General features: G+C 37.8%; 1 protein-coding gene across 2 annotated transcripts; it reads left to right on the top strand.

Moving 5' to 3' along the window:
* Positions 1-24: 24 nt before the first annotated feature.
* Positions 25-13116, top strand: LOC133982087 (tyrosine-protein kinase CSK-like). 2 transcript variants are annotated; one of them, XM_062421003.1, is made up of 13 exons: positions 25-454; positions 5072-5164; positions 5298-5411; positions 5570-5682; positions 7999-8218; positions 8730-8823; positions 8945-9010; positions 9480-9579; positions 9672-9762; positions 9850-9923; positions 10702-10897; positions 11000-11086; positions 12022-13116. In XM_062421003.1, the coding sequence occupies exons 2-13, from the start codon at positions 5150-5152 to the stop codon at positions 12205-12207; spliced, it is 1356 nt and encodes a 451-aa protein (XP_062276987.1). In that variant the 5' UTR covers positions 25-454; positions 5072-5149; the 3' UTR covers positions 12208-13116. The 2 variants fall into 2 exon arrangements, with proteins under 2 accessions (XP_062276987.1, XP_062276988.1); XM_062421004.1 differs by lacking the exon at positions 25-454 and adding an exon at positions 1873-1967.
* The last annotated feature ends 2155 nt before the right edge of the window (positions 13117-15271 follow it).

Raw genomic sequence — 15271 nt, 5'->3', positions numbered from 1 at the left:
TCAGACGGGGAAGGAGTGGAGCAGCCTGAAGTGTCCCCAAAGTAGCTTGAGTCGTCTGCAAAGCATTGCTGCAGTTTATTTGAACCTATTTTATAATCGCTTCAGTTCGCTACATGTAACTTTTTCCAGAGGAGGACCGTCGAAACTTGTGATAAATTTGTAGAAAAAACTTTTTATTTCTCATTATATAAGGCTAATTTGCAAAAGTTGACAGCAGGCGCACACACAACAAGTCTACGCTGGTTTTTGTTGAGGTATTTTTGGACTGTTGCAGTTTCGGATAACCTGAAACAAATTTCACTTCCTCATCCGGACTTGATGTGTTTTCCGCTTCGACATCAACTGTCGGTAATTTGTTTGGTGAATGGGACTTTGTCTGCCGTCGCTCAGATGAAAACGGACGTCGGACTGTAGCTGAATCACCTGTTATTGTCTTAATTTCCCCTGCAAACAGGTAAGATATTTACTGTGAGAAGCTGTTGAGTTGTGATGCACTTAAAAATGTGAGCTGTAGGCCGATCAGCTTGTGAGTTACATGTGAAAGTTCAGTCTGACAGGTCTGTTCAGGTTAAATTCACGTCAAACAGAAAGTGCACTGGACGTTTGGAGGGTGCAGCAACAGTTACTGTACTTTGAAACGCTTTACAGTAAAACGAAGATTAACAACAAAGAAAGTGATTTCATACAGACGTGGCCTTATTAACATCCTCCTCCCTCAAGCTTCTGCCACTTCCTCTGACTCCTGCAGCAGCTGCATCAAGCGGCTCTCCTCACTGCTCTGCCACAACATGGTAGATTGAAGTATGATCGTGATAATCTACTTAATCAAGATGGATAGATCATGTATCTGAAGGTATTGCCAGAGCTGCCAAATAAGCCTTGGATGTTTGACAGTTATTTGAATCTGTCACAGGCTTTTCTTTTTTTTTTCTCAAGCTGGCTGCACTCACTTAGAGATGTGTGACTAGCAGTTGGTTAAGTTTGACATGGCTTCTTTCCTCTTTTGGTCTGTCACTCACAGGAAACGATTAATCAATAACTGAAAAAACTGCCAATGCATGAAAAGCAAGAAAAGCAGAAAACAAAAGATAATACTGAAAGCAGAATTTGTATGTGAGAGAGGAACTGGGCACCTCTCGGGTTTACTTTGGGTGATGCCCCTCGCTGAGACAGAGCTTTTCTCAAAGTTTCAGCAACTTTTTGAGAAAGCCTGAAGCCAATCTGGTGCACATGCAGCTCTATAGCTTTTCCCCTTAGAGGCTTCTTCTTCTGAGAGTGTGATACAACTGTAAGGTCTGACTGAGCTAGTGAAACAAGACTAACAGAACTCATGAAACCACAGCAAAGCAAAGCATAGCTGCTGCTCTTTAATGTGTCATACATGGCTGCATCAGCAGAGCAGCATTGCACTGCATAGTGTGCACAGCACCACAGCAAGGAAGTGTTTGTCCACTTCTCTGCATGGCAGCTTTTCCTCACAGCAGCTTTTCTTTGACATGTCTACTTGATAAAATCATATTTTACCTTGCATATTATAAGTAGCAAGACCTTCATTTTTGTTTGTTTTTAAACTTTGGATAGCTGTAAAATGCAAAGTTCACGTTGGTGTCTTGGTGGGGTTTTCCCTGACCAACAATCATTGATTTTTTCTCTTCCTGTTACTGTGAAACCCTTTGTTTTACAGCTTAACATTTAGTGTTTATTTATGATAAACAGGACACTATTTTAGGTGCCCGCCATATCATTTCATGCCTGTATTGAAGAGTCTCACAGGCAATACTGTCAGTCAGTGAAGTGATACAATGATGGCTTGTACTGCAGGTCCTACCACTGGACTTGGACTTAGACACAGACAGTTGTTTCAGTGAGTGTCGCTGCACTAGAGTCCAGCTGTTCTCCCGGAGGCAGAGGTGATTTCCTACTCTGAGGTTCCTCAAGAACATCTGCAGGCTGTCAGGCTCAGCTGGGTATGCACTCTTTCTCTTTCTCTACGTTTTTTACTGCTGACACCAGTGTGTCCATTTGTGTACCAGCCAGATGACAGAACAGTGGATATGGACATTGTGTCCTTGTTTCTCCACCCTGCTGCTGTAATAGTGATGATAACAGGGCTGCATCATCAAAGCAGCCGCAGAGCATCCTGAGGCTGGAGGGTCAGGATGATGGTCAGATTATCTCAGCCCCCTGCTGCATGTAGAGAAGGGATACAGGAGTGCAGAGCTTCGATAACACAAACATGATGCTCACTTGTTACCACAGGATGTCTTTTTGGTAATTAGTTTGTCTTCTTTAAAGTAACATTTGAAAGATTAATGCATGATAGTGTTTTCCATGACTGCACATTTGTCCACAGGACTTCAAAATCTTATTACTTCAAGGTAACTTTTATAAAATCTTGCATGATCTGCATTTTCATGAGAGATTTTTCTGTAGATAGACGGAGGGAGTGGCAGATTTAGACAAGACCAAAGAAGATATTTCTACATTCCTGTCCTGTCTTGCTTTGTGCAGTCAGGCTCCCACTGATTTGTACAGTTCAGGCTCCCACTGACTTGCATAAGACAAGCGTCAAATGTTGATCAACCGGTTTGGTTTGAACAATGGGATTGTAATGCATGCCAATAATATGCAAAAATGTACTGCAATAGTTATATTGTTGCAATGATATTATATCTCTATTTATTTGGCCTAATAGTTTGTGCTCATTCCTCACTCCAGTCAAGTACAGTTTGTCACCAACTTTGCTCGTTTCCTGTTGCTTGAAGTAGTTTGTGTCACGCATCGCTTCTCACGCAGCACTCATCCCTCAATCTAATGTGCAAATTCACTGCTTGTACTTGCTGTGTGTTGTATTATTTTTGGGTTTATATGATTTTTTGTCCATGTTTTAAAGCAGAATTCAGTGTGATAGTAGAGCAGCCGATACAAGTTAATTTGATCGAAAAATGAAATCTTAAAATGACTGGCCGTAAAGCTGCGGGCTGGACAGACTGATGATGATGGACTTCTCAATGAAGCAGGGGTCAGTAGAAGCCCAGGGGTCAGTAGAAACTTGAGCGGCATACAATGACAGCCTTGTCGTCTTCCTGAAAAGAGCAAGCCGTGGTTCCATTTAGAGCGCTCTGGAAATGGCAATGTGACACCATGACAGACCAAGTTCTGTCCCATTCAGTCGGCTGCTGGTGGCCCGCTGCTGGAGTGCATTCACAGTCCTAAAAGTGATGAATTAAAATGGGCTGTTTTGTGTCAGCCTTGATCCTGTTGATCCACTCTTCACATGGTGAGATCATCCACTGCTTCGTCAAGGACTCTGCCCAGACGTATTATGTTGCGATCAATTAATTCTGATATCTTTGCTATTTTCAGAGCATCATGAACATGGTTTCCTGCTTCAAGTTATAACTCACTCAGATATGGATTGTTTGTGGATTTCAGTGAAATTTCTCAACAACTGTTAGATAGATTTCTTTGACATTTGGTGCAGACGTTCATGTTCCCCTCAGGATGAATTGTTGTCACTTTGGTGATCCCTCAGGTTAGTGCCATCATCAGTACCAGTACTCTGGTTTATGACCTACCTGCAAAACTAATTACATTCTCATCAGCCACAGCCGTGTTCAGTGCTAATTAGCCAATATTAGCATGCTTATATGCTGTGCTTAGATGGTGAGCATGGTAAACATTCATCCTACTTAATAGCAGCATGTTAGCATTATCATTATGTGCACTCCACCTAAATACAGCCTCGCACAGCCATTCGCATTAATCTTGTTTTCCTGTCATGATGTTTTACATGTTGTGATATGTTAAATGTAACTTACAGAAAAGAGGAAAACAGTCTGGATGAGCAGACACAAAATAGGGGTGTTCTTGCTGGGTTGATGGGTCGTGGGAAATGTCCAAGTAGTTTAGTCCCTCAGTACAGAGAAACAGCTGTACTCCAGAGGGGACATACTGAGAGGTGACCGTCCCTTCTTGGACACACGAGAGTTTTTAGTCTCAGATTTTGGTGTCTGTGAAGAGTGTGGTTATTTATTTGAATGAGTGACCAAGAAGACATTTCAGATTGTGCTTTCAGAAGGAAGTGTTCAGAGAGTCTGTTCTTTCTTTCATCCTAATATTGGAGTATTCTAAATCTGGGCACTTGTACAGGAAGTCGACCGCATAATAATGGACATGTAGGAGGATGTGACCTCATGTAAAGTGACAGAACTATCAGAGGCAGGATTTTCCCTTAACTCTGACCATTGAGCCCTGCCACCTTTCCATGGGAACTGATACCGGAAGAGAGGAAGTGTGTTTTTGGGAAAGAGAGGGGGGGCTTTGAGCATGACTTAATCCATAGGTCATCGTTTCACTATAACGCCTCCGCCCTGATTTGTTGTGTGTGTATCATGGAAACACCACCTCGAGTGACTCAGGCCTAACATTACTGTTACGGTTGCTGCTTCACTGACGTAAAGAAACGCTGGACTTTAAGAGTCCCTCGGGCCTGGTCAGATCTCACCACAAGTTTGCATTCCAGCGTTGAAGAGAGCTATCTTGATTCCTACTGGCCCAGTCATTGGGGCTCAGCAAGAGAAACCAGTGTGTATCCATTTTTGGTCAAAATGCACAGAGTTTCCATATGAGATACAAAGTACTTCAGTAGATCAGGTTTAACTTCTCTCATTCATCACCTAGAGTACCATTTCAAACTGTTTGCAATAGTTTATTCATGAGTTTTTAGTTTACGTTATTGCTCAAGTTGTACTATTGCCATAATCAAACATGCTGCTTATGCACATGCTATTATTCTGCGTCATGGAAACATTCAGCCTTAGTTGTGAAAGTGCGATTTTCAAAAAGAAGACTTGTTACTTCTGCTTTCTGCATCACCAAGTTATTTTTACTGTAAAAAGTCTGATCTTACTACTTGAGTATGTTCTGATAGTAGCCGACATGCCTACTGTGAATGTCGCCCCTGCACAACAAAGTAAATTTACTTTCTTCCTGAGAATTTGTTTGTGGTTAAGTGAATATCTCTGAAACGGGGGCGTCCTACTGACTCAATTCTGATTCCTTCCTGTAGGTATGCGTGTGTGTGTTTACCAGCTCTAATGTTAGCAGCTAGAAAACGTCACCTGTGAGAGGATCAAACCGCCTCACCATGACAGAGGTCCAGGTAAGATAAGCCTCTGGAGTAAAAGCAGTCGTGCATGTGAAAACTCAGATACACAACATGATTCAAGACATGTCTGATGAGTAATCTCTTAAAAATTTGTTTGCTAATTGGTGATTTGCACATTTTTCCGTAGACTCCATGGCCACAGGGCACAGAGTGTGTGGCCAGGTACAACTTCAAAGGCACATCAGAACAGGACCTGCCCTTTAACAAAGGAGATGTGTTGACTATCATTGTGGTCACAAAGGTATGCTACATTATTGTTCTTTTTTATTTCTCATGCAATATTTGAATTTGATAATGGCACTTATTTTCTGTAGATATGAAAATGCAGGGAGGGAGTATGCTACTACTTCCATATTTATATGTATTCATTTAAGCCTTTGTTGACATTTTGTGTTTCAGGATCCAAACTGGTACAAAGCTAAAAATGGTGCAGGTCGTGAAGGGACGATTCCAGCCAACTATGTTCAGAAAAGGGAGGGTGTGAAGTCTGGAGGCAAGCTGAGTCTAATGCCGTGAGTACACACATCATTATGGTTAATTTAGTTCTAATGCACCAAGGCTAATTGTGTTCTTTCAAAATGCAAACACAATTAGGTTCTGCTGTGTCTGTACCTCAAAAGCTGCGAGGTTTCTGCAGCGTGTGCAGAGATGGTTGAAATAACTCAAGTTTGCCCTCTTCTTACGACAGTGTGGTTGCTGAAGGCAGATGGCCTATTTGTCGTGGCAGTGATGCTGTAGTTAAGTGAACGGAGACCACAGCTGGGTCAGGCCGTGTTGTAATTGCAGTGCACTTTCGTCTGTTTCCAGCTCAGCTTTGCGTGAACCCTGCACAGTTTCCTGTTGTTTCCTTTGTGTCTCAAACATAAATAATCTCAAAAATCTCCATATTTGACCACATGACGGGTTTTCGCATGAATGCATGTGTATGTGTATGTTTATTTCGAAAGCTATTGATCCCAAACGTCATAAACAAACACAAACAGAAACACATATGAAACATGATACGACACTGGCTGTGCCAGGAGGACACAACGACCCTTAGCCTAGTCCATCCAAGATTGACCGTAAATAATTACTTAGTATGTATATTAATATACACATATCTTAATTTACTAAAACGAATTTATTCATCTATTCTATCTGTTCTTTTGTACAACAACACCTTGTTTGGAGTTATACTGAAATATCATGTTAAGAGAACAGACACAAGTAACCCAACTGACTTTCTCATATGAAGTGTCATTTTCATTTTTGTAAATATCACCAGTGTTATATCCCCGTAATACAGAACTGAAAAGAAAACTCGTTCTTGTTCAGTCCTCCTCCCACAACTCAGAGGGAAACTGCTTCTGTTTCCGTGAAGAAGAAGAAACGTTTGTTTCATCTTTCAAACATGGTTTTCGTATGACTTTTAAACGTAACTTTCTCACTGTGCCAGATGCAAATGAATTTACTGTATATTCTGTGATGCTCTCAATAATAAAACGGTTCACAGTGGCTATGCAAAATATTTTAGGCTTATCTATATATCTTTATCACAAGAACATTATTTGTTTTATTTGCATTTAAAGCTCATTTATGGTAAATAATAACATTATGACATGCATTAAACAAGGAGAGATTATCATTTCTCAAATGGAATACAATCAGCAACACAGTGTGAAATAGTATTGTAAACATAAAGATGTATTTGTCAGTCATGCCGGAAAGTAGGGCTGGGCAATATATTCATATTATAGTGATATCATGAAAAATGACTTAGGTATTGGACATTGTAATATTGAAATATGGCCAAAGTGTTGTCCTTTCCTGGTTTTAAAGGTTGCATAATAAAGTGAAATCAGTAAAGTGAAGTCATTCCCTGAACTGTTTTAGTTGTTCTATTATTTGCCTTTACCCACTCAGTTACCCACTCAGTCAGTTTATCCACATTACTTATTTATCAAAGATCTTATGTGTAAATATTTTGCGAAAACACCACAACACTCCATACAATATTGTTGCATTATTGATATTGAGGTCCTTATTTGGTCTTTATTGCCCATCGCTACATGAAAACCATCATTTATCATTTAAAATGTTATTGATGTAAAATATTAACAGGATGTGAACAGGGCAGGGCCCAAATTGGTCCCCTGTGGTATTCCCTTAGTAACTGTCAGTCTGTTACTGCCGTTTTGGATTGGTATTGGCGTCATTAATAAGTAAATAAAAGTAAAAGTAAGGAATGAACCACTGGATCAAAGCCTTTTGACAAGTCTATGAATAAGGAGTTATGGTGTTCTTTGAAGCAAAAAGCTGAGATGGTGCAATGATCAGAGTGACATGGAGATACATGCATTCATCTCATTATTGACGAAGGATTTTCAAAAGACAGGACAACCTGGAAATGGGATGTTAGCTATTAAGATTACTTTTGTCCCTCCTTTTTGCAGAGAGACCACATGAACTAATTTTCAAATGTGAGACACTTTGAAAAATGTAATAGTAATTACAACAACAACAAAAATCGTAATAATAGTGATTTTCTGTGTTCATAGAGCATGTGACAAACAAAAAGTGCATAAAAAGAGAAACGTAAAATAAAATGCAAAGTTAGATATAAACATGTGGATGTACCTGGATAAGTCAAATGGAGTAAAATGACTGTTTGTAATACGCTCTGTAATGACTGATGCAGACGGATTCAAGTGGATTTCAATCATTTTGCTTCTAAAATCTGTACATTCTATTTTAAGTTTGTTGTGCGGTATTTCCAAACTGATGCTTAATTCACAGGGATATGATTAGTTTGGGTGACAGAAGTGTGATGTTGTTTTCACTCTCAGATGGTTCCATGGGAAGATAACACGAGATCAGGCAGAGCAGTTGCTCAACCCGCCGGAGACAGGCCTGTTCTTGGTGCGAGAGAGCACCAACTTCCCCGGTGACTACACCCTGTGTGTGAGCTGTGACGGCAAGGTAGAGCACTACCGTATCATCTACAAGAACGGCAAGCTCACTATCGATGAAGAGGGCTATTTCGAGAACCTGATGCAGCTAGTTGAGGTAAAGATATAAAATTAGCTTCTGTTATATAAATGTTTCAGCTTCTTGCGCCGGTGTTATATTGAGGGTTTATCTGCTCAGTAGATACTACTGTATGCAGGATGTATCCCCGTCTCTCTGTGCTACCTCATAGACCACATACAGTTCCTGGAACAAATAATGAACAGGAAGTGTCAAAGAGGAAGAGTGAACAGTGTGCTGAGGTTCAGTGTTCTAACCTCAAAATACACCAAGCCTTTTACTCTTAAAATGACTACTTTTCCTGTGTGAAATGATTATTTTAAACAGCAACATACTATATTTTCTACAAAGGAGAATAAACAAGAGAATGAGTTCAATATGTTCTACGTAAGGCAAAACCTTATCAGTTATCCATTCAGTTTGTTCTCATTGGACCATACAGCCCTCTGTTGGTTACTGTGATGCATTGCTCACTGCAGTAGGTAATGGCGCTGTTCCTTCTTTAAATGGTATTCTTAGTAATTTTGCGGTCTGGTTTGTTTTTACCAAGCACTACACCAAAGATGCAGATGGCCTGTGCACCAAACTACTCAAGCCAAAGGTGGAGGAGGGGACTGTGGCGGCTCAAGATGAGTTTTCCAGGAGTAAGGCTCAGTTTGTTAGGCCTTTATAATTCATACAAGGATGTATTTTTTATTTATGATAGGCATATATGGACATGTCATATCTCAGCTGTATGTTGTTCCCTCTTTAAATGTCCAACAGGTGGCTGGTCGTTGAACAGAAAGGAGCTCAAGCTACAGCAGGTTATTGGAAAAGGAGAGTTTGGAGGCAAGTAGCTTCACTTCAGTGTCACATTTATAATTTTGCTTAACACTGTATCATAAAAGACACTCACTTCTGTTATATAGCTCACACGCGGAACAGATCAGATATTTGTTGTGAATGTGTATTTTCATTATTTAACAAAATCAAGATTAGGAAACACTGAGCATCAAGACATGCAGTGTAAATGTATAATTTTTCTGTTCTGTTAAACTCTAACAATTCAAACCTCAGAGGCACAGAGATTGTACATTTTGTGAAGTGTTCAGCTTAAGTACTTTTGATCCATTAATTATTTTAATTTTGATTATCTCTTGCATAAGTAACATTGAGTAACTAACTTTGAACCTGCTGTGGACAATTAATTGTTAAAAACTGCTTAATTGCAACATTCGTGTCTGTTTTTAATCATCTATGGATCAAACAAATGCAGTTTCATTTATTAACAGTACATTTTTGTGTGTGATCATTCAAGATGTCATGATTGGAGACTACAGAGGGACTAAAGTAGCTGTCAAGTGCATAAAAAATGATGCTACAGCACAGGCCTTTATTGCGGAGGCTTCTGTCATGACGTAAGAAAAAATGAAATATTTGGTCACTTTTCTTCTCAGTAACTGGAATAAAACTCTAAATAACAAGTATGCATGCTCCCCTCCTCCTGCAGGCAACTACGGCACGATAACCTGGTGCAGCTGCTTGGAGTGATTGTGGAGGAGAATGGGAGTCTGTTTATAGTTACGGAGTATATGGCCAAGGTAGGTTACTGACTGTCTGATCACTCATCAATATCCAGAATACTGTAACGCACATGTTATATGATTGATTTTATTTGCTTTTTTCAGGGCTGTTTGGTTGATTACCTACGTTCCAGAGGACGGACAGTACTTAGTAGAGATGCTCTCCTTAATTTTGCACTGTGCGTATGTTTGCAATATCTACAGTTATACTGTATTAAAGGTAGATTGTGGAGTTTTTGACCACTTTTTGCTGTGGAGTAACATTTTGATGAGTGGATGCTCAGTTTGTTTGTATGTTGAGCTCTACCAGCATACACACTAGATATTAAACTTTGGTGACTGTAGAAGCAAAGATGCAATTATGTAGGGTGGTATATAAAGACATTTTTACAGGACAATGGCTAACATTAGCAAATGCTTTGCCCACTATCTTTTTTTTTTTTTTTTTTTTTTACACATTTACATCTAAAAGTATTAATTATGCTAATAAGGTTAATTTGGCCCACCTTTATTTATTTATTTATTTTTTCATTTTTAATCAGGATGGGCCCATCAGTTTGTACACTGGAATTCATTTGAAATTGGCTTATGTGTTTCTAAGGAAAACTGGCATGTACATCATCTGCAAAATAAGACGCTGTAAAAGGCGGCGGTTTACCCGTAACTGCAACTGTTAGCTGATGCATGTTTCAAAATATTTTTAAAAATCAGCGTTGCAGCTTTGTTTTATGAAGTTGGAAATGCATTCAACCAATTTGTCAGGCCTTCAGGATAAATACACATGCATTTCAAAAAAAAAAAAACTCCACAATGTACCAGTGTGATGTCCATATTTTGTTGTTTCATCAGCAAATTTGTACACATACACACACACACACACATACCTGAGCCCATGATTAAGAGTAAAAAGGGAAATGTTATTCAGGCTTTGACTTTTCATTCTTTGTACCTGTACAGTGACGTCTGTGAAGCCATGGCGTACTTGGAGACCAATAACTTTGTCCACAGAGACTTAGCCGCTCGAAACGTTCTTGTGTCAGAGGAAAACTTGGCTAAAGTCAGTGACTTCGGTCTGACCAAGGAAGCCTCTTCCACTCAGGACACTGCTAAGCTGCCTGTGAAGTGGACATCTCCAGAAGCCCTCAGAGAAAAGGTGAACTGTTGTTTTAGGATTGTTTATGTGTTTAGAAGTGTTTTCTACCCACCAGAGATTGTAAAAAACTGTTGACATTTGTCTTTTTCTCTTAATCAATAGAAATTTTCCACCAAATCAGATGTTTGGAGCTATGGTATTTTGCTTTGGGAGATATACTCTTTTGGTCGAGTGCCATACCCAAGAATTGTAAGTATCAGTATCACTATGATGAGAGTAAAACAGTTAATATAAATGAAGAAGTAGTGCATTTCTTATCTATTTCCATAAGAAATGTATGTATTTCCAGTTTAGGCTCTTTTTTATTCCAGAGATGTTTGAGAATAGCAAGAGTTACATTTTCACTTTCACTTCATTGTCACTGGGTCAGTGGCAAGATAAGCAATTCAAAAATATCTTTGAAAATTGTCTTAAAAGCAGATTCAGGTTTGTTAAAATGCACATTTTGTATTTTTGTTGGTTTTATGTAATTTGAAATGACATAAAGTAAGACTAAATGCTGCAAATGGTTTAACCACAAAAGAATGATAAATATTAAATATTTATCCACCTACCGTGTATTTAAATGTACAAATAATTAATTAATTCTTAAAAAATTGAAATGGTTCCTGATTGACATGATTCCCCAGAGTAAATTAAATATGAAGAACAAATGTATTCCATTATCTTTATTTTATATTTTAAAAAGTTATAATCTAAGATCATGCCAAACTAGTTGATATGTTTTATTGAGAATGTAGTGTTTTTAAGCAAGTTTTAAGTGTTTATGGTTATACTACTTAGACATGTTTGCCATAATCCTCTAATATATTCTCTCAAAATGGATTAAAAGCAGAAATGTAACACTGTGTCCACAAAAAAGGATGTGTGCAACTTATTGATGTGTTTATTTTCAAATCTTAACACCTTTGAATTTGACTAAACCACAAGGACACAAAAAAACGTAATTGACCCATATACTGGTTGTCCTTTAAAGTGAATGCAGTATTGACTAGTCTCATTGTTTGCCTCACATTGTCCTTTGTGTGATGCAGAACACAGAGATCCCATTAATTATTCAAAATATGTTACATTTGCTGTCAACGCTCTTTGTACCAACAACTTCACTATTTTCCGTTCTGTAGGCATTAAAAGACGTTGTGCCTCGAGTGGAGAAGGGATACAAAATGGACTGTCCAGATGGCTGTCCTGAAGTGGTGTATAACATCATGAAACAGTGCTGGAACCTGGATCCTGCTGCTCGACCGAGCTTTCAAATGTTGAAGGAGTGGCTACAACATATCATTCAAGGGACGGGCAAAAAACAATGAGAAATCTGACAAAACAGACGCAAAAAGTGACTTTTGTCTTCCTTCGTTTTGTGCATTGGGACCATAGCCTGGGATAAAAAAAATAAATAAAAAAAGACTGTATTATTTTGAAAAGTTCACAACATTTTTCTTCTTCATTAAACTGTCAACATTTATATTTCTTAGTGTCATCTCTTACCTCAGGTTGTTTAAATTGCAGTGACTCTTGATTGGGGCTCATCTGAAAAGGGCGTTGTGCTTAACATGTCTTCCTGTGCTCTGTTATTGAGAGTGAATGATTAACTGTCATATCAACAAGTCTTTCCGTACAACACAGTGCTGCCTCAGAGCCACAGTGCCTTACCCTGTTTTTTTTTAATGTCATTATAGTGGCATCATTTTATTTTATTAACTCGTGGACAGTACAATCATTTGACTAAGTTGACTGAATCCATGTATCTGTTTTAAAAAGAAAAGATGCTTCAAAGCAAGAACTCAATTTGTATACATCATTAACCGCTGTGTCATTGTTTTTTTTTTTTGTTCCAGGTACACTTTTTTTGCATGAACTCTTGAATGTTGAATTATTTTGTTAAAAGGACTAAGTTAAAATGACTATAATTATGCAGCTTTATTTTTTCAATGTGATGTAATTTTAAACATGTTATATGCTTAGTTTTGAACCCCTCTGAAAGTCAAAAATGGAAGCACAGGTTTGGACAAATGTCACCTTTACTACTGACACAACGACACCACCCCGCTCAGTCATCATCACTCCCATGTACAGATTGTTTTCATTTTACATCAATACCTGTTTTATTGTGGGAATCATTTGATTTATCCAAACTGTTATTGTCTGTGTAATGACAAAAAGTTATAAAGTGACTGTGCTGCCACTTTTAACAATAAAACAAGAAAACATTTTGAAAATACTCTTGCAATAGCGATTTTTTAAAAACATGCTATATTAATCAAAGTTGTCCAAATTAGTATTGTAATATAAGTATTTGCAGACTTGTCAACCTGTACGCATTTTGGGTACCAGGCACGCATTTGAACATTAAAGTGCGCCTTGGTATGATTTGTTACTTAAAAGTACGTAAACAACTCGACAATGCCCTGAGTTTCGCAGGACCTGATCTTACAGAAATAAGTGACAGGGGCACGAACTGTTAACACCAAAATCCGTGGTGGGGACACGTAAAATGTTAAATTATCGTGTCCCCACCACGGAAACAATAGGAGTGTAAAGTCACTGAGGATCCACCGTCATGGTGGACACACGGATTCCCTGGTGCAACAACGTCACGCTGTGGCGGTGATTAATATTGTTTTATAATCTATAAATATTTATCGTTTATATTATCGTAATTGTTTACGTAATATAGTGCATTAAATACATATATATGTTGTTACTATTATAAGTGTTGTTACCAAGGGGACCGGGAGCACAGCTGTGCAATAAGTCGTATTGTTTTTTTTAATTGCATATAATTTTCATATGGAAACTATAACCACTACATTACTCAATTTTTAATAGGGAGATCCTTGATAACTAAACAAAGGTATGAGTAAACGTTATGATCATTGGCTTTAATTATTTCACCTTTGATAGTATGAAATCTGTTTTTAAGGGGACAGTTTATGGTTTTGGACGAAAGCAGAAGCGGCTGCATTAACCTACCCGTGATCCTCAGCGACGGTTACCATGGTGAAGACGCCAGCTGAAGCAGTAACAAAATAAGAGCTCTACCATGTTATATTCAGCTGGCGTCTGCACCATGGTAACCGTCCCTGAGGATCACGGGAGGAAAAGCACTATCATGATGTTATATTCAGTATATGGATGTATTATATAGTAACTTTTCCTCACTGTCCATTTTTATTTTTATCCTCAACATTTCCCAACACAACAACACAAAAGTGTCCTTAATGAATTTATTTATTCTTGACACCTTTTTACCGTAGTTCACTTTGTACTTCATACAGAGTCACTTTTGAATGAATGTATGAATGGATTATTTTATTGTCATTGCATGTTCACATATAACAACATTTGGTGTCTCTCATAAAATAAAACTGTCTCCATCCATTCTGCTCAAACACACACACACACACACACACACACACACACACACACACACACACACACACACACACACACACACACACACACACACACACACACACACACACACACAAAATATGTTTCTACTTCTGCTCTGCTACATTTTATAGGGGAGCACTAAACGTTTTACTTTACTAGATTTGACCAGTAATTTTTGTGATAAAGATACACATAAACTTATAAACTAATGGCTAGTACCCAGTAGTATACAAAGTAGTTATTTCCACAATGACCAGTGACAACATTTAAGTGCTGCCTATATTTTAATGCATTAGTAATATATAATAGATATAATATCATATTCTGCACAAAGTCTTTAAAATCATCATTTTATTTGTGTTTATAATGTGTTTAATGGCTTTCAGTTTGTTTTTTCATTTGTAATGGGTTCTGTTTTTATTGCAAAGCACTTTGTCAATGTGTTATGAACAGTGCTAGATAAACAAATAAAGTTATCACTATTATTGTTATCATGATAATATTGTTACCATGTGCTTGTATAGAAATACTGTTCTACAAAGTGACTTAATTCATAATTTAACCAAATAGACAAATGAAGCCATTAGACAAATATAGTATAAAATAATAAGAGTAGTTAACATTTTCTTCTGAACATTTGTAGTAAAATAAAAGTAAAATAATGAAGTCTTACGCAGTATTGAAGCCCATTTCTGCCAATGTGATGAAAAAAAAGATTCTGTAAGTCAATATAATGAGAAACTATCTCAAAATAATGACTTAGTAACTCATAATAATGAGATGATAATAATAAGTCATGAGATCAGTCATTATTTTTAGATAGTTTCTCACAATTTCAAGATAGTTTCTCATTATTTTGAGAAAGTTCCTAGGAAAAAAATACTATAAAATACTATAAAATACAAAAAAAAAAAAAACAACTAATAGTTTTTAGTAAAGAAAGGTGTGCTTTAAGGTCGGCGGAACCTTGATGTGGTA

The sequence above is a fragment of the Scomber scombrus genome, chromosome 6 (genome assembly GCF_963691925.1).
Source record: "Scomber scombrus chromosome 6, fScoSco1.1, whole genome shotgun sequence".
NCBI lineage: Eukaryota > Metazoa > Chordata > Actinopteri > Scombriformes > Scombridae > Scomber > Scomber scombrus.
The sequence above is the reverse complement of the archived record's forward strand: the minus strand, read 5'-3'. Positions and strand labels throughout refer to the sequence as shown.

Coding starts and splice junctions, on each gene's coding strand:
- LOC133982087 (XM_062421003.1), top strand. Junction 5,683..7,998: donor GGCAAGCTGAGTCTAATGCC/GTGAGTACACAC, acceptor TTTCACTCTCAG/ATGGTTCCATGGGAAGATAA. Junction 9,924..10,701: donor GCTCTCCTTAATTTTGCACT/GTGCGTATGTTT, acceptor GTACCTGTACAG/TGACGTCTGTGAAGCCATGG.